Source organism: Plasmodium falciparum (genome assembly GCF_000002765.6).
Source record: "Plasmodium falciparum 3D7 genome assembly, chromosome: 1".
Lineage (NCBI taxonomy): Eukaryota > Apicomplexa > Aconoidasida > Haemosporida > Plasmodiidae > Plasmodium > Plasmodium falciparum.
Window position 1 is genome coordinate 562985 of NC_004325.2, and position 21570 is coordinate 584554.

Consider the following 21570-nt stretch of genomic DNA (forward strand, 5'->3'; position numbering starts at 1 on the left):
ATATATTTTTTTTATATGTGTCATGTAATAATGTAACGCATAATTTATTAGAAGGGGAAAAGAATTTTAAAAAAGAAGATAAAAAATAATTAACATAATATTTTATTTTACACATGACATTCCAACGTAAACTAATAATAAATATGTATTATATATATATTATAAAAATAATATGTTACAAATGATATAGATGAATGTTATTAATTAAATTTATATTTATTTATATTAATTTATATTATATTAATATATTTTTGGTTTTTAATTAATATATCAATATAAGACTAATAATTTAATATATTTATTATATAATATATTCCATTATATATTATTTTATAAGAGAAATTTACAATATACATGTAGGAAGTTGTTCCTAAATAGTGTATTATAAATATATATATATATATATATATATGCATATATATACAAACAATATATATTTATATAAAATCTTTATTAAAAAAAAAAAATATATATATATAACACTCATTCCACTAAAAAAAATAAATAAATATAAATTAAATAATTTATTAACAACATAACTATAAACAAAAAAAAAAAAATTATATAAAAAAAAAAGTAAATATAACGTTGTAAAAATTGAATTATCATAATATGCTTGTATTAAAAAATATAAAATCCACAAAACATTAAATTAAATTTAATATCATGAAGGCATATATTTATTGATTTAATAATTTTGTGTATTGGTCTTTTTTAATCATTTTTTTTTTTTTCTACGATAACGTAAAACTAAATAAATAATTATCATAACCAAAACTATAATCAATATGGCAAGGACGGAGTAACCAATTGCACGGTACGAACTATAACTTGTCTCTGATATTTCTGCAAGTTTACCAGATTTAAGAGATGCCATTTGAGATTCAGTAGCCTTAAGAGTCTCTTCAGAAGCTTTGCCCATAGCTTCTCCAACAATTTTTTTTACACCTTCTACTAAAGCTCGAGCACCTTCAGCTTCTCCACCACTTCTGTAATGGCTAAACAGCGAATAGTTTTCACATGATGAGCCTTTCGCGCACAATAATTCATATTTCTGTTTGACAGCACCAGAAATTAAGGCCTCATTACAGTAGGTTTCTGTAGTAATGGCTTTTTCAAATGAAGGATCAAATAAATTCGGTATAGGGAATGCTTCTTTTAACTTATCAATTAGTGTTTTCACACCTGCCTCAGCGCCCTTAGCAGTAGCCTCAGCCATAGCCGCATTCGTAGCAGTTGCAATAGCAGCGCTTTTCCATCCATAGGTACCCAATCCCCCGAATAATCCAACACTTGCTGCAACACCTCCTAACCCACACCCACACCTAAGACAACCTATTTCTACTTTTTCTGCTAATGATTTTTCCATTTTATCTTTGTCAATAATTTTTTGTATATTTTTATTACGTTCTTCTTTACGTTTTTTGCGTTTATCTTTCATACGTTCATCATATTCGCGTAATCGTTGTGTGGTTTGTCGTTCGAAATTTTCCTTCACTGATTTCATATCCGCATCATTATCATAAATTGACGATTGTTTGTCACATTCGCTTAACACACGTGATGTACATATTGGTGTATGACGTGGTGTGATGTATGGTTTATTTTTATTATGCACCTATAAAAAATATATCATATATATTTTTCTTATATTTAGTAGTAATTTATGATTTTATATATATTTCTTATATATATATGCACATTGTATATTTACATAAATAATAGAATTTTACATATATATATATATATATATATATATATTATTGTTATGATTTTTTATTCATACATATGATGATGATGTTACTAATGTATTTAATGGAATAAGAAACAATAATATTTTAGAGTAGTGCAGTTTCATATTTTTTGTGATACTTATATTATTTTATGATTAAAATCATAACAAAATCAGATAAAATACTTAATTTTGTTTTATTAATATATTACATGTGTTTAATCTAAAAAAATTATTATAGGCTTGTACTATAATAAACAATTCTTTTCCCATTATATAAAAATATATCTTTTTACGGCAACCATATTTTTCCCATTTATTCAGAACAAAAAAAAAAAAAAAAAAGAAATATAATAAAATAATTAATAGGTAGAAAAAAATATATAATATAATATAATAAAATATTTCCATAATTCTTATAATTTTTAATTTTAATTTCTACTAAAAGGTAATTTTATATCCTACAATAAATTATAATATTAATTTTATTTTTTTTTTGTTCTTATACATATTAATAACAAGTAAAACTATAGTTGCAAACAACTCGTTTTCGTAATAAATAAGATAAAAATGTGTAGAGAAATAATTGTTAAAGGTACACAATGCATATACAATAACTTATTAGAACATATATGAATATAATAGATATTACAACATAAATTCGGTATCATTTCAATTATATAAAACAATTTACAATAAATATTGTGTATCATAATAAAAGAAATAATTATTTTTCAAACTAAAAGTAATTGTATTTTTTTTAGGTTTTGTTATTATTATTTTTTTTGTTGTTCTAAAAATTGTTGGATGTTATACTTTCTCTCTAATTTATCTACGTAGTTGCAAAGATTAATATTATTATATTTATAAAAATATTTGAACTTATTTGAAAAAATTATTAATTATTAAACTATTTAATTATATAATTATCACAAAAAAATATTTTTAATATTTATTATTATTAGAAAAGAAAATTCAAAAAAAAAAAAAAAAAAATCTAAGGAAATGAGAAATTATATATACTATTACACAATATATCGTATTGTTTTATGTAGTGTTTTATCTTATACAAATATATTCTATAAATAATAATAATAATTATTATTATATATATATATATATTTCTTAAAATAGTAATAGTATATTACAATTTATCATACATTAATTGTATTATTACTTGTTGTAACAAAATAATTAATTACTATATATTTTAATTTATATATTGTTGTTATTTATTAAATAAGTAACACGATGTTATACATATTACGAAAAAAAAAACGGAGTTATTTATTTTTAATTTATACATAATTTATAACTATAAAAAAAAAATTAAACCAAAAAAAGAAAGAAAAATTTATAACTAGAAAAAAATGAAAAAGCAAGAACGAAACAAAAACAACGAATAAGCAGAACATTAAAATATTGTTAATATATCATGAACCTTGTACGTATATATATATATATATATATATATATATATATATATTTTTTATTTTAGAAAAAAATATTTTTTAAGGATTTGTGAAATAAATAACCAATCAATTTTTTTCATAAATTAACAGATATATTGATACTATTAAAATTGAATTTTCAAATGGATGATGTATATTCACCAATAATTATATATTATAAAATTATATATTTTGTGTTTGTGTTATTAGTTATTACTTTGTATAAGAACAAATATAAACAATTTATTAAATATATGTTACATTAAGTTTTTATCTAATATATATAAAGATTATATATACATGTATTTTCTATATAACAACATAATTGATATTAATATAAATTTAGTTTACATATCAAATCTTTGTTTATTTTTCATCCTTTCTGTATATATTGTCTTATGCTCATTAAATAAATTATTTTTTAATATATCATAATACTTTATAAAAGCATAAATATAATTTTTCATTTCATCAATTGATGTTCCATCTTTAACTAATTTATAAAAATTAAGAGTATTTTTCATATCTGTGGATGATAGTGCCTATCCAATATCATGCATTGATTTGTATCATGTACTGTATTTAATATTTCGACATGCAGGTTTTTTACCACCAAAATGATGATAACATTTATATTCATATATAAGTAAATAATTTTCTATATAATATGATAAATAACATCATCCATTTTTTTCACCTTTGTCACATATGAATATACTCTGAAAAAAAAAAAATAAATAATTAATATAAAGAAATAAATGAATGTCATATTTATATATATATAATAATTTATGTATGCAAATATAATACAAAATATATATAGATAATATACATACGTTTTATTTACAAAATTTTAATACTTCAAATAAAAATATGATTATTATATATTATTTTATAGAAATAAGTTATATTTTAAGTAAACATTAAAGTGAAAGTTGAAGTAAATATAATAATCATCACAACTAAATAACTATTATTATGTTATCATTTTAGTTTTATATATTTTATATAATTATTATATATACATATATATACACATATTAGGATAACATCATAAAAAAAATATAACAAAAAATATTTTAGTAAAATCGGTTTATTACTTTTATTCTTAATATTATGTATACCTTTATGTTCTATTTATTCAAGTTTTATAAAATTGACGTATTTTTTATAGCTAGTTGTATAATATGAATTATAAGGTAATATAATTACTATCATCATAATAATCATTATCATAATAATTATCATAATAATTATCATAATAATTATCATCGTTTTATTATAACTATTTTATCATCATATAATATTTTTGTAAAACAAATTACATATATGTATGTTAGACACACATATTATAATATGTTATGGTACTATTATTGTGATTCTCATATATAATAATAATAATTATCTATGATAATGTATAATATTAATGGTGCTACCAACATGTTAACAATTTATACATACATCTGTATAGATTTATATTGTTAAACATATTACAGATAACAGACAGTTATATCGATATTTATGTTTCGTTAGAATGGTTATTTTGTTTTCTTAATAATATATATATATATATATATATAATCTATAATTTATGAAAAGAGAATAAAAAAATTAAAATGATTAGATTTTAAAATAAGTTCACCCTAAATGTATCGCAGCATTTATTATTGGAATAATATGGAATTTTTATATACTTAAGTATATGTCATTACCATTATTATTATATATATGTAAAATTGAGATAAAAATATAAATTAATTGCACGAAAAATTAAATATATATATATAAGGTAATTATTTTGAACAACCCTATATAACCATATTAGTAAAATTAAAACAAAATTTATTATAGATCAAATAACAAAAAAAAAAAAAAAAAAAAAATGAGAATATAATAACAGTTATTAAATTTTTTTTTTTTTTTTTAGAACAAAGAATATGTTTTATAAATATTTGAAATAAGGAAATAACACCATAAAAAATATTTTTTATTATTTTAAAATTATAATAATATTATAATAATATAATTTTAATATAACATGCCATATTTATATATATAATATATATTATATAATAAATTTTTGGTAACTAAATATAGAATATAAAATTTATTATTTTCAAAAATTTTAAATTTTAATTTAAATATAAAATTGTATTTATATAAAATACTTATCATTAAGATAAATATAATATATATATATAAATATATGTTTTACTTATATATTATATTATTATTTTTTTTTTTATTTGATCTTTAATTATCTATCATTTGAAAAAATATATATTTAGTTGCATACATTGAAGTACAGAACATTTATATATATATATATATATATATATATATATATATATATATAAATGTTCTGTTGTAATATGATTTCTCTAGTATATATAAATATTATATATAATATTACTTTTTGATATTTATATAATTTATGAAATAAAAATCATAAAAAAATAGTAAAATAAGAGCTAATAAAATAATATAAAGATATTCTCAATTAAACTGAATGATCATACAAATATTCTTTTTTCCTTTATGTATATTACTTTTAAATAACGATTTTAAAAAAGAAGAAAAAAAAAAAAAGAGCAATATTTTATTAATATTAAATGAATATTTATTTTTTTAATTTATTTTATTTTATTTATTTTTTTTAGTATTCCCACTGGTAATGAATGGTATGTGTATTATATAAATAAATAGATAACAACATGCTCACATTTGTATATATATATATATATATATATAAATTTTATTATATGTCCATATAGTAGGATACGTCATAACAAGTAGTTTCATTTTATTATATATAAACTATATTATTTATTTTTAAATAGATGAAAATAATTATAATATAACTTCTAACAATATGAGTATTCTATATTATATTATAATAATTAATAAGGAATAATTTTATATCTGTATGTATTGTTAATAAGCGATGAAGTGTCTATATTAGATAAATATATTTTTGTTAGATTATGTGTTCTAGTAATATTGAAATATATGCACCTAATGTGTATGTGTTTTTATTTATTTTTAATATAATGAAATATAGATATTATCTAAAATTTATTTATAAAAAATAATTTAAAAGAATGAAATGGAAGAATATATTAAAAAAAAAAGAAAAAAAAACAAAAAAGAAACAAGAAAAAAACAAAAAAGAAACAAAAAAAAAAAAAAAAAATAAAATAATAATAATAATAATAATAATAATAATAATAATAATAATAATAAACATATATAAATAAACAAATAAAATAATATCATAGTATAATTAATATTATAATTTATAAAAATATTTATTAATTTTAAAAACTTTCAGATTTTTTTAAATATAATAATAATGCAAAAACAGGTACTAATGCATAACTCCAAAAAATTGTACTATATGCCATAGATATACAAGTGGCAGCACAACTTGTTAGCAATACTATTATGAATAATATGCTTACGTATATTGGTACGGATACAAAATCTTGCATAAGACAATTTAACATTTTATCTATATATTTTGAAGGTATACGATGTAATAAGCTTAAAAATTTTTTAAATAAATTTTCTTTTTCTTTTTTTTCCATATTCTTATCATATAGTTCTGAATACATTTTTTCATATCCTTTAAACATAGAATCTCTTATTTCCATGTCGTATTTTTCAAATGATTTGTTCTCTAATAATTTCTTTAACCCTGAACAATCGATAACAAAAGTGTCTTCTATAAATTCTTTTTTTTGTTCATTTTTGTTTCTTAACTTGTCTTTAAATAATAATTTTTTTTCCTTTTTTATTCCTGAGGAATAATATGTGGATAAAGATCTAAATTTTATGATAGTATAGATATCATATTGTTTATGACTGTTTTTGATATTACACTACAAAATGAAGAACATACATAAATAAATGAATAAATAAATAAATAAATAAATATATATATATATATATATATATATATATTTTACTTGTTCATATGTAACATCTATTTATATAGTAGTATGATTTTTTTTTTTTTTTTTTTATTTTAACTTACATTATTATATTTTAGAAATATTGATATTAAAATGAAATATATTATGGTTTTATAGAAACAAGAATACATAGTTCTTTTAATTTAGTATTATACAATATTGGAAAGAACATTACGTAAATAAATAAATAAAAATAAATACATAAATAAATAAATATATATGTATATATATATATTATGTATTTATAATATACTTATTAATTTTAATATTACTTACATATTTTATGCATTAATTTAAATATATATATATATATATTTATATATTTATAAACTGTAAAAAAAGTAAATATATATTCTTCAATGAAACTAAATATATTTAGTAGTGTAAAATTTACAACACTGTACTTGAATTTATCTTTAAAAATATTAGGTTTCATATTTCACAACATATGTAGACTTGTTTAAGCAATAATACATATACACATATATATATATATATGATTTCTTCTATTTATTGATTAATTAAATAATCCTTATTATATTACAAAATGCTATCTAAAATTTTTTTATATTCATGTTTAATTCATGTAAATTATTCAAATGAAAAAATAATAATAAATAGGGAATGATATGTAAAAATAAATATAGATCTAATGAATGGTTATATAAATAATATATGTATGAAAAACAACAACGTTATATATTGTAAAAACCTTATATATTGTTAATGTATATAAATATAATGTAATTATTTTATAAAATCTAAATTACCATATAAGGAAAATTAGTAAAAAAATGTGATAATAGAAATAGTGACAACAAAAAAAAGAAAAAAAAGAAAAAATTATAAAACAAAAAAAATAATAATGATTTAGTAATATTGTAATAATAATATATTATAAATCTGTTTAAATGAAATGGAATGTCAAATATATCTATAATAAAAAAAAAAAAAAAAAATAATAAAATAAAATAAAATAACATCATATAAATATAAATAAATAAATATATATATATATATATATATATATATATATATTTATTTATTTATTTTTATATAATAACATATACGTTGAATTTAGATGGTCTATAATAATTTATTAATTAATATTATATTATATACATAAACATGATTAATAGAATAAGAATATATGATAACTAAACAATTAATATTGATATAACAATATAATAGTTTTTTTTTTTAATTTTCCAATATTAGAATTTAGAGAAGTTCATATTAATTTATGAATTGATAAAAAAAAATTAATTAATAAGCATATGTTACATATATATAAATATATATAAGTATATATAATAATATATGCACAATATTTTATATGTAGTGCATTACTATAGGATTTATTATTAAAAAAAAACAAAACAAAGATCACGTTCTAAAAAGAACATGTAGCTAAAATATATATATTATTATTATTATTATTACGATTATTATATGTTCTAATAAATTAATAATGTAAAATTTAATAATATATAAATAATAAATGTATATACGTATAATATTACCTTTTAATTAATATATATAATTCTTATTTTATTATTAAAATAAATAAACTATTATATATAAATTATATGCAGTATAAACTGTAAAAAAAGAAATGAAAACCTACATTATGTAATATAAAATAATAGTAACTTAAATTTAATTATAAATTATATATATATATTTATTATTAATATGAGCATTAATATTTGTATAGAAAAACAAAGGTCATAATGCTAGTTATATAAAGAGGAAATTTTTTTTTTTTTTTTTTTTTTTTTTGAGATAAATATATATTGATATATCTTGAAGATTATTTGTACACAAAAGTTAAAATATAATCAAATGAACATAAAAGCAAAACAAGAAAAAAAAAAAAAGAGAGAAAATGTTATTACCAAAAAAAAAAAAAAAATAAATAAAAATAAAAAATAATAATAATAACAAAATAATACTGCACATATATGTAATATATTTATTTATTAATTATTATTTAATAACTTTTAGAATATTTCAAGTGTAATAATAATGCAAATAGAGGTACAATCAAATAACATATACCTATTGATATATATGATGTAATTACAAAAATAGAAGGAATGAGAGCACAACCTCCTGTGAGTATTCCTATTAGAAGTATTATAAATACTGATAATGGTATAGTTATGAATCTTCTCATTACTAATCTTAGTAATCTGTTTATATGTTTAGGGTACAAGCAGTGTAATAATTTTAATGTATTTTTAAATATATTGTAATTTTTTTTTTTTTTTTTTTGGGTCCATATAGTTGTGAATACATTTCTTCATATTCCTTGAACATTTTATTTTTCATTTGGTTTGTATTATTATATGAGTTATTTTTTGATAATTTGTCCAAACCTGAACAATCAATTACAAATAAGTCTTGTACATATTCTTTTTTCTTTATTTCTCCTTGTATCTCATACTTTTGGAATGATTTTTTGTTCGGTGGATTTATATTTTGCGATATTGTTAAAATTCTGTTGTTTTTGAGTTGTCCTTTGCAATGTGTTTTATAGAGAACACAAAATATATCATCTTTATTGTAGAAAAAAAAAAAAATAAAGTAGTATATAATAATATATATATATATATATATATATATATATATATTTGTTACCTTATTATAATTTAGAAATGTATATATTAGAGTGAGACATGTAGATAATTTAAAAAAACAAAAAAGCATAGTTCCTCAAAAATTTCCTTTGTCATTTTATTCACATTTTTATAATATAAATGAAAGATTCCCACACATATGTATTTATAATATATTCATTTTGTAAACACATTTTAAAATATTAAATATATTTTTATTTTTATAATTGTTTCTTTCTCCTTTTTATTTCATTTTAAAAATAAAAATGTGATATTATATATATTTATAGATAACAAAAAAAAAAGAAAAAAAAAAAAAGAAAACATATATATATATATATATATATATATATATATATATATATATATATATATATACAATATGCTTATAATGTGAAAATCAGAAAAAAAAAATAATATATTAAATTATATATATATATATTTATATATATTTATATAATATATATTTTTTTTAAATGCGTGAAGGGAATAGGACAAAGACATATGTATATAATATTTTCATTCAAATATTTTGTTTTCACTTATATCATGTATGTATATCTCTAAAGAACAAACTTTTTAATTGATTCAAAAGTAATTAATATATAAAATAATATAACCAAAAATTAATATATGAAGACTACAAATCATAAGTTTTAACGTATTAACATATATATATATATATATATATATATATAATTACTATATTATTTTATTTTACAACGACGGTATAATAAGTATACAAAATTATAATATTAAAACGAGGGAAATAGTATTTACTATTATTTGTTTATAATAAAATGAATAATATGAACATATTTTTTACGTTTATTATGTTTTTTTTTTTTTTTTTTTTTTTTTTTTTAGTATTAATGTAAAAGCAAAAGAATAAATATTTTTAGAATAAGAATATTCAACAAGAATAAACATGATTTATTATATTTTATATAATTATTACGTTAGCTCTAGCATTTCCTTCTTGACAATTCCTATAAATTATTTATGATGTGTTGTTTATATGTTCTCTTTATGAATGTGTAAGAAAAAAATATAATAATGTGTATGACTAATATAGAAAAATAAAGGAGAAAATGATATATTTATGATAATTAATTATGATTGTTAATAAAAAATTACTGTGTATTTTACATTACACATTAATATTATATATATATATATAAAGTTTCATGTTAAAGATTAGTTTTTTTTTTTTAATATAATTATATGGATTAAATGTGTCTTGTAAAAATACAACATTAAAAACATTCCTATATATATATATATATATATATATATATATATATGTTTATTTATTTATTTATTTATTGTTTATTATTTTGTCTGTTCTTATTAATACATATTTGATTATAACAATATTTCTTTTTATTTATAAAACATATTTTTATTTATCATAGGGTATGATCAATTGAGACTTTTTGGTGGAGAAAAAAAAAAAAAAAAAAAAGAAAAAAAGTATATAAATATATAAATATATAAATGTATAAATATATAAATGTATAAATACATTTTTGTATTAATATATAATAATGGTAAAAAATACCTCAATATTTAAAACATTATTTTTAATTGATTAATTTTTTCGGATATATAAGACAAAAATTTGATATGTATATAATATGAGTTCATTAATATTCTAGTGGTTCCATTTTTTTTTTTTTTTTTTATGGAAAGCTTAATATATATTTTGATAATATTGTTTTTAATTAAGTGTAAAAAAAATATTTAGGAGATCCTTTTTTTTATCGATAATATAATTGTTATGTGAAAAGGAAATATATTTAAGTGTTATACATACATACATACATACATACATATATAAATCAATATATATATATATTTTTATATGTAATATATTAATTCAATATTTCTCTTAATATTAAAAGAAGCATATTTTCTATATTATTTTATACAAATATTTTATTTCTTTTAAGAGGTATATAATATGTTATCCTGTATTTTATGATTATTATTTACCAATATGATATATGTTTCATTTTTATGTATTAAAGGGGAGATATAATAATATGTTTACATATTAAAAAAGGAATAAATAAATAAATGTACATATATATTTATTTATTTACTAAATAGTTACAATGTTTCTATATAAAGCTATTTGTTAATGCACATGTTTAACAATTTAATAAAACGAAATGAATATTTTTATATTCTTCTTTTTTATATATTAATATAGTAAGAATATAATTTTTATTTTATATATATATATATATATATATATATATAGGAAGTCTTCGTATAATAGTGTTGATTGTTCATTTTATTTTAATTTTTTTCTTTAATATTTTAAATTGTAAGTATAAAAGAATTTATAAAAGGCTTAATTGAGTTTTGATACTTATAAATATTATAAGAAATTAATTATATATGTATAATAATATTTTATGTATAAAAAAAAAAAAAAAAAAAAATATATATATATATATATATTAAGAATAAATGAATTGTTATTTTTTGGAATTGCTTTTTTTCTAGAGGGGACATATAAGATGATTAAAATTTTTTTTTTGTCTTTATTTTTTTTGTGTGTGTGTAATATATATATATGTTTATATATCTTATAATATACATATATATTTTAGAAAAATATTTTGAAAAAAAAAAAAAAATTAAATATATGAATATTATTTCTTTATATTTACCAACTGTATTTTACATAAATATAATATTTGTGTGGTTTTTTTTTTTTTCATAAGAGTAAATATATATATTGAAAATTATAATGACATATTTATATATATATGAGAATATACCTTTTTTATGTGTAGTATATGCAGGATATTATTAAAAAGAAAAAAGGGAAAAAATACTTTATATCTTTGAATATATTAAAAAAAAGGAAAAATATATAATAAGTTGTTTTTTAATTTGTGTTTTAGATAATATTTGTTTGAAGCATTATGTTTTTCATTAAAGATAATAAATAAAACATGATATATAAATGTAATAATAATATATATATATATATATATATTTATTTATTTATTCAATTTTTAAAATGGTTTTATAAATACTACATATTATGACACAACTATATACGATATTTAAGTGATCCTTTTTTTACAAAAGATATAATTTTACAAAAAGAAAAAGGATTGTTTTATTCGAATTAAACTATTTTGTAAAAAAAAAAAAAAAAAAAAAATAATTGTGAATTTTTAACAATAAAGAAATGAAAAAATATAAAATAAAACGATAAATAATATAAGAGGATAAAGATCAAAATATACATAATAAAATATATAAAATATGTTGGAAATTAATGTATAAAGAAAGGATGAAATTTCCTTTAATCAAAGTTAATGTATTTATATGTATGATAAAAAATTACGGAAAAAAAAAAAAAAAAAAAAAAAAAAAACACATAATGGTAATATAAATATTGATTATATTTGTTTTTTAATTTTGAATAGGAAACACTATAAATTTATAGCCCATAATTCACATATATATTCCTTTATGTAGCAAATAAAAATTATATGTATATAAAAAAGAAGTATATATATATATATTTTACTTTTTTAAGAATTATTTACGAATATATTATATATATTTTTTTGTTGTTCTCTATATTTTATTTATTCTTATAAAATACGTAAATAAAACTGATATTAAAGGGATGATAAAGATAAAAATAACTTATTATGTTTGTATAGGAAAAAAAAAAAAAAAGAAAAGAACATATACATAAATATGTATATATGTATATATGTATGCTTTAATTTCTATTTAAAATGTATATGTATTTTTCATTTTTATCATTTTTGTAAAATGAAGATAATATAGTATCCTCATTTATTTATTCATTCATTCACTTTACTCTTCTAAATATATGTGTACACTTATTATTATCCATGTATAATAAAAATAATGGAACAGTAACAAAAGTGCAAGCATGAAAAATGATATAGCTGCGAAAAAAAAAAAAAAAAATATATACAAGCATATAAATATATATATATTTAAAATGTGGTCTTCTTCCTTATGGATTTATTGTAAAAGGAAATAATAATATAATATATTAATTTTTTTTGTATATATTTTATGTTGAAAGTGTACGTATTAATATGTAGAAATATATAAAAAACGTCAAATATGGCCTACAAAATTAAATAAATAAAATGTATTCTCATATATTTTAAGAATATAGGATAATTGAATAAACATGGATTTATTTTAAATAAATATAAATAAATAAATTTATATATATATATATATATATTATATATGTATTATAAAAAAAAATTTAATATAAAATTATCTCATAATATATATTCATTGGTTGTAATATAAATTAATATGAATATAAATTAAATTATACTATATGAAAAAACATAAAAAATTTAAAAATTTTAAAAATTATATAAATTCGTTCACATCTAGATGAATAAATAATTTTTAAAAATAATTTTCCTTAATGCACATCTTTTCATGATATTTTTATTAAGGATTAATAATGAATGAAATATATTATTTATAGGAATATTTTTTTATATAGTGGTATTGATGAATATATTTTAACTTTGTTCCTTTTTTTTTTTTTTTTTTTTTTTTTATGATACGTTCATTTATATTTTTATAAATATCAAATATATACAATTTTTTTTTAAAATTTAAAATATATATATACATATATATATATTTGTGATATTTAAAAATAATTCATAAATAAAGAAAAAATATAAAGTGCACTAAATAAATACACGTGTGCTTATATTATATTACTATTTATACATCAGGAATACATAGTACAACATCGTATTTTTTGAATATTTATATTATTCTTATATTGTATAAAATATAAAGTTTTTATTAGTTATGTATTAAATGTATAAGTGTAGAAAAGAAAAAGAAGAGGAAAAAAAAAAAAAAAAAGGAACAATTTATATTATTATTAATTAAATGGCTGTTAAAATAAGTACGTCCGTATACAAAAAGAGGATAAGTTCTCCTGCATATCCCTTATATTTTAGTGTTTTTTTGAAAAGGTTAAAAAGTTATGTTTCCGATAGAATTAGTAGTATAAAAAATGCAACTGATTATGAAAAACCATGTAGGGATTTAAACTATGAAATTGATGAAGTAAAAGATTTGTTTTGTACAGGTGATTTCCTAAATATTCCAAGAAATGCTAGATTAGCATCATGGAATAAAAATATTGAAGATCATTTAAAAGCAACAATGGTTAGTGATTCAAATCAAAAATGTAAAAGAAGTTATCCTTTTTATCCAAGAATTCAAAGATATAGAAGAAAACTGTTGGCAGATTATTGTGAAGAAAGGGATAAAAGAAGGGATGTACTAAATTCAAGTAATGATAAAGACAAGTGTTTAGAATTTAACGAATGGGTAATTATGAGTGACAATGCAATTAATGATTCGTTTAATAATAAGATAACAGAAGGTGATAGAAATAAAGGAGCATATACTATTAGTAATAGATGTAGTTTGAGAAAACCACACCTTTTATTTCCACTATTAGAGTGTCATGAGGAAAAAAAAAAAGAGGAAGAACCTGAAAAGAAAAGTGACTCTGATGATGAAGATCTAAATAAACCTAAAATTCCGGAACAAGACCATAAAAATGTAATTCCTGGGATTATTGGATTTTCTAATTCTCCGTCATATGTTGGTTTTAACCCTGTTCATGCGGAATCTGGAATGTTTGGACATAGTTCTCCAGGTTTAACCTTTGGTATGTATAATAATTTGTATATTTAATATTTATAATTTAATTTTTTTTATATTTTTTTTTTTTTTATTAAATGTTATATATTAAATAAAAATGGTGAAATTATTATTTAATTATGTAAAGATAATATAGAACATATAAATTATTATTTATTTTTATTTAGATAAATTGAATATGTTTTTTGATTCACCTATATTTGGGCATTCAAAAATTACAGGTACTGCAGAAGGTTTTGGAAATATTTTTAATATGCATATTGAACCTAAAGATGTTGCAATTCCATTTGATACTTCCCCCCCTGTTAGTATCCCAGCTTCTAACGTTACAGTTGGTAGTAATACTCCTGTGAAAATAACACCATATCTTATGTTTACTCCTGCAGTTTTGTTAATAGTGTTCATTTCCATAATTCTGAATTTAATGAATAAAGTGAGTAATGAAAAGGAATCTAACATATATATATATATATATATATATATATATATATATATATGTATATTTAAAAAGAAAATTATATTTTTTATAATATATATTGACGTATCTTTTTTAATTAAATATATTTCTCTTTCTATTATAGAAAAAACCAATGATACCTGTGAAAATAAAAGAAAAAATTAAAGTGAAGAGCGCGGTTCCTTCTGCTGAACATATAAGAATAGAAGAATTAGAAAAGTTACGTCAAGGCATAAGAGAAACAAAAATAGAAAAATTAAAAAAAAAAATTCATGTTCCAAAAAAAATTGATATTATAGAGGACCCTTATAAAATTAAATTGTTAGAAAGAAAGAAATGGTTATGGAAAACTATTATAGAAATACATAAGTTAATTTTGGAAGAACAAAGAAAAGCAGAATGGGAATTTAATAAAGGAGATTTTTTAAATATATGTATTGATGAATTTTCAAATCAGGAAAAAAAAACAGATACAAATATAATAACAAGTGATTTGTTATTTGATGAACCAGAAGTTATAGAAACTATACGTATGATGAATAAGCAAAGCGATATATGGTATAGATGGGTTGAACGACATGCACATATGTTAGAAAAATGGAAAGAAGAAGAATGGTTTTTAAGATTAAAAGAGAGCTGGAGAGATGAAGAAGAAGAATATATGAAAAGAGCTTATAAAGAATTATTAACTAGTTTAAGAGGTGATAAATATCATATGTCTCAAAGGCAAAAAATTATTTGGAGAAAATGGATTGCAAAACATCCAATTAGAGTAAGAGAATTTGTTATAGATAAATGGTTTAATCAATTATTTGAAGAGCTAGAAAAGGAAGGAATAATATCTGATGAGGCCATAAGAAATTTTTTATCTCAACATAAAGAAGCATATGATGAAGAAAAAATCGAAGCATTTATAAAATATAAAAAGAAGTTGTTGGTGGTTATATTATGGATAAAAATATATATGTCAATGTTGGAGGAATATGTAAAGGAAGAAGATATAGAAAGTGAAAAGTTATTTATTGATACATCTTTGGAAGAATTAAAAAAGAAAAAAGAAATAGAAGAAGAAGTGTTAGAAGATTTGAAAAAAGATATATATGAAAGCGATGAAATGAAAGAAATTGAAAAGTATAAAGGAGAAGATTGGTTTAAGCAAATGCAACAAGATTGGATTAGGAGAGATTATAAATTTGTTTCGTCATATAATTTAGAAAGTGACGATGAAAAGGAGTTTCATGAATTTGTTAAAAAACCGACAATGGAAATACAGAAAGATTTATTAAAAGAACAATGGAAAAATATAGAAGTGAAATGGATTGATGAAGATAATTATGATGCATATTTGTTAGAAGATGAATTGTTAAAAAAAACGAAATATATAAAACCTAAAGATAAAATGAAACATATAATAATTAAAGAGGATGATATTTATAGTGAACAATTAAAAGTTTTTGATGAAATAGAAAAAAGGAGCATTTATTTGTCGAGTAAAAGGGTATTGAAATGGAAAACCATCATTGAAATACATTTGGAGGTATTACATGATTGTAAAAAGGAAGAGTGGGATAATAATAAAGGGGAGTTTTTAAATATATGTATAGAAGAATTGGTAAAGGGACAAAATGAAGATAAAAAAAATAAGGAAAATTATAATTATATAACAAATGTAAGGGATAATTACGATATAGTGGAATATACCAAATCATTTTGTAATACGTGGACAGATAGACACAATTATATGTTAGAAAAATGGAATAAAGAAAATTGGTTTGTTCAATTGAAAAATGATTGGAAGAAAGAACAAAATGAATACATGAGAAAGACATACAAAGAATTATTAATTAGTCTTAAGGGTGACAAATATAATATGTCTCAGAGACAAAAAATAATTTGGAAAAAATGGATTGCAAAACATCCTAACAAAATGAATGAAGAAATTATAAATATATGGTCAAATCAGTTATCGGATGAGATAGATAAAAACGGTATTATTAGTGACGAAGCTATAAAAAATTTTTTATCTTTAGAAAAAGATATATCGGATAAGGATTTACTTAAATGTAGGAAGAAAAAATTAGAAGTAATTTTATGGATAAAAATATATATGTCTGTTTTGGAAGAACAGAAAAATGAAGAATTAGAAAAAAGTAAGGAGTCCTTTTTAAATACATGTATAGATGAGTTAAAAAAGGAAGAATATTCTGAAGAAAATGAAAGAATGATAATAATAGCAGATGAAATGAAAAAGGGATTTCGTATATATGATAAGGTGGAAGATTACAAAAAAAAAAAAAAATGGAAAAATGAAGAATGGTATAAGGATTTAAAGAAAGAATGGATAAAAGAAGAAGATAAATATATAGATTCTATTTATTTAATGAAAAAGGATGAAATATATGAAGATGATTTGTTGAATAAATCCATTGTGGAATTAGAAAAAAGTGTATCATTAAAACATTGGAAAGATATGTATATAAAATGGATTGATGAAGATAACGAGAGAGATTGGTTACGTATTGCAATAGATAAAAAAAATTTAAAAACAGACGAAATAAATGAAGATATAAATAGAATGATAGAATTAAATATGTTGGAAGATTATTCAAATGATTTGTATGATAAAAAAAAAATAAAATGGAAAACTATCATCGAAATACATATGGAAGTTTTGAATGACTGCAAAAATGATGAATGGGAAATGAATAAAGGAGACTTTTTAGATATATGCTTGGAAGAATTTGGAACTATGGAAAATAGGGAATATTCCCATATTATAAATAACATGTTAATGGTAGGAGAACTAGAATATAAACATTTAAATATGGATGTAATAGAAAGACAAAATGATTTGTGGAACAAATGGATAGAAGGACACAGATATATGTTAGAAAAATGGAAAAAGGAAAAATGGTTTATTGTATTGAAAGAGAATTGGAAAAATGAAGAGCATAAATATATGAGAAAGGCTTATTTAGAATTGTTGATGAGTTTAAGAGAGGATGTTAAAAACCCAATGTTACAAAGACAAAAAATTATATGGAGAAAATGGATTGCAAAAAATTTATATCATATAGAATCAAATGTTATGAAAAAATGGTTTGATAAATTATTAGAAGAAATTGAAAGAAAAGGAGCCATTGAAGAAGATGAATGTATAAATTTAATAGAGATGGAAGAAAATGAAGAGTATTTGGAATATTTAAAAGAATATAGAAAGAAAAAATTAATATGTATCATATGGATAAAAATATATATGATGATAATTGAGGAACACAAAAAGGAGGAATATTTGGAAAGTAAAGAAATATTTTTGGATACATGTGTGGATGAGTTGAAAGAGCAAGAAATTTTGGAGGGTAACGAATTATATATGGATGATATGAAAAAAAGTATCCTATTAAGTGATCAAAAAGAAGAAATAGAAAAATTAAAAATGAAAAATTGGTATAAAGATTTGAAGAAAGAATGGATGAGTGAGGAAGATAGATATTTCAGATCAATAATAAATGAAGAAAACGATGAAGAATATAAAAACATGATAAGCAGGCCATTAAGAGATATTGAGAAAAAAATATCAAAAAAGCATTGGGATGATATACAATTAAAATGGATAGATGAAGATAACGAAAGGGATTGGTTAAAAATTGCAAGGAATGAAAATGATGAAGATAATTACGCTTATGAGTATGTAAGGAATAGGAGGAAAAAATACATGGATGTTTATAGTGAATATTATAAAAGGAATAGAAAAAAAAGTGGAGATAAAATAAGTGGAAATGAAATAAGTGGAAATGAAATAAGTGGAAATAAAATAAGTGGAAATAAAATAAGTGGAAAGATAAATAAAATAAATACAGAAAAGGAAATATTGAATTATGATATTATTAAAGAGGATAACAACAATAATGATTATATGAATAATTATATGTATTATAATGATATGGAGAATACTTATGAACAAGGAAGTGACTATAGAAGAAAGGATGAATATTTTGATATTTGCTTTGATTTGTTGAAAAAAGGAAATATGTATTATACAAATTTATGGATAGAAAATAAAAAAATGGATGATTCATATGAATATTTAGATAAGGTGTTAAATAAAATGTTGGAGAAACATAAATTTTTGTTATATAATGTGAAAGAAAGAAATAAGGAATTAATTGATGAATGGGAAAGAGAGGAATGGTTTATTAATTTGTGGAATGATTGGAATGAAGAAAGAAATAATCATATGAAAAGTATAATGCCATATAAATACAATATTACAAATTTTGTTGAAGAAGAAAAAAAAATATGGAAAGAATGGATATCAAAAATTATAAATAGTGTTGAGGAATGGGAACATGAATACTGGTTTAATGATTTATTAGAAAGATATGAAATGTATGCAATTGATTTTAGTGATGAAATATATAGTATAGAATTAGAAAATTATTTGAAAGATAAAATATTAAAAATAGCGTTGCTAATGGATATATTTATGGCAATATTAGATACAAGTTTTTATGAAGAAAGTGAGGAGAATAATGAATATTTTACAAAATCTGAAATGGAACATATGGAGTATGATAAGATATATGATTTGAATGATGAAGAGGAAAAAATAAAAATAAGAAAATGGTTTGAAAAATGTATAACCGAAACACAAAATGGAGAGATAGCAAAAAAGAATAAAATGCGAAAAGGATTATTTCAAAAAGAATTAGAGGAAAAAGGAATTATGAGTGAAAACTTAGAAGGTGAAACTTCTGTATATAATAAACAAATGATAAAACAAAAAATGAATATATTAAAAGAAAGTTATAGTAGAAATGAGGGCAATAAATCCACATTATGAAGGAATAATAATAAATGTAAAGAAAAGCATACTGATTAATTATAAATATATTTTTTACGTATAGTACAAAGTTTTATGATACATAAGATACTATATATAAATTAAAATATGGATTTGTTTTTTTTTTTGTGTGAGGCTTTTTAACATAATATATTTTATTAATGTGTCAACAGACATATACTTGTCAATTTGTTTATATATATATATATATATATATATATTTGTATATTTATTTATTATATATATATTTTTTATTACTTAATAATTTTATTTTCAAACGTTTTACCCTCTTTAATGTTCTTGTAAACATGTTCATATTGTTCATTCTTAATATATATTTAATAATTGTATACAACATTTATACAATCTTTTGATTTTATTTTTATAAATTTATTTAAAATAAACTTCTTTTTAATTATGATTTAATTTTTTTTTTTCTTTCAAATGAGTATATTTATTGTTTAATTATATATATATATATATATATATATATAAGGAAAATAATTTATTTTCCACAAATTATTGTAGGAATAATGAACAAATTTTTTTTAATTTAAAAAAAAAGAAAAAAAAAAAAAATATATATATATATATATATTTTTTTTTTTAATGATGAAATATGAATAATTGTATTAACATTTTTGAATGTTTATAAAAAGAAAAAAAAAAATATAGTATGTTGGAAAATTACGCTTCATGAATATATATATGTGTATGTAATATTCCTTATATATTTTAATTTATTTTATTTCATTTTATTCATTT

The 21570-nt window shown here is 18.6% G+C and overlaps 4 protein-coding genes and 1 pseudogene across 4 annotated transcripts, besides 1 other annotated feature; 1 reads left to right on the forward strand and 4 right to left on the reverse strand.

The window, feature by feature from the left end:
• Positions 1-718: 718 nt before the first annotated feature.
• Positions 719-1858, reverse strand: PF3D7_0114700 (rifin; the record flags this gene model as incomplete). Its single annotated transcript, XM_001351033.1, has 2 exons — positions 719-1618; positions 1787-1858. 2 exons carry the CDS (start codon positions 1856-1858, stop codon positions 719-721), a joined length of 972 nt encoding a protein of 323 aa, XP_001351069.1.
• A 1672-nt stretch (positions 1859-3530) lies between these two features.
• On the reverse strand, positions 3531-3707 carry PF3D7_0114750 (Plasmodium exported protein, unknown function, fragment; the record flags this gene model as incomplete). The annotated part of the gene is made up of 1 exon (XM_034153483.1): positions 3531-3707. One exon carries the CDS (start codon positions 3705-3707, stop codon positions 3531-3533), a length of 177 nt encoding a protein of 58 aa, XP_034009374.1.
• A 2793-nt stretch (positions 3708-6500) lies between these two features.
• Positions 6501-7288, reverse strand: PF3D7_0114800 (Plasmodium exported protein (hyp7), unknown function; the record flags this gene model as incomplete). The annotated part of the gene is made up of 2 exons (XM_001351034.1): positions 6501-7064; positions 7220-7288. The coding sequence occupies 2 exons, from the start codon at positions 7286-7288 to the stop codon at positions 6501-6503; spliced, it is 633 nt and encodes a 210-aa protein (XP_001351070.1).
• A 1862-nt stretch (positions 7289-9150) lies between these two features.
• On the reverse strand, positions 9151-9869 carry PF3D7_0114900 (annotated as a pseudogene).
• Positions 9151-9869: a sequence feature (Plasmodium exported protein, unknown function, pseudogene).
• A 4850-nt stretch (positions 9870-14719) lies between these two features.
• Positions 14720-20805, forward strand: PF3D7_0115000 (surface-associated interspersed protein 1.3 (SURFIN 1.3); the record flags this gene model as incomplete). Its single annotated transcript, XM_001351036.1, has 3 exons — positions 14720-15512; positions 15673-15938; positions 16087-20805. The coding sequence occupies 3 exons, from the start codon at positions 14720-14722 to the stop codon at positions 20803-20805; spliced, it is 5778 nt and encodes a 1925-aa protein (XP_001351072.1).
• Positions 20806-21570: the final 765 nt, after the last annotated feature.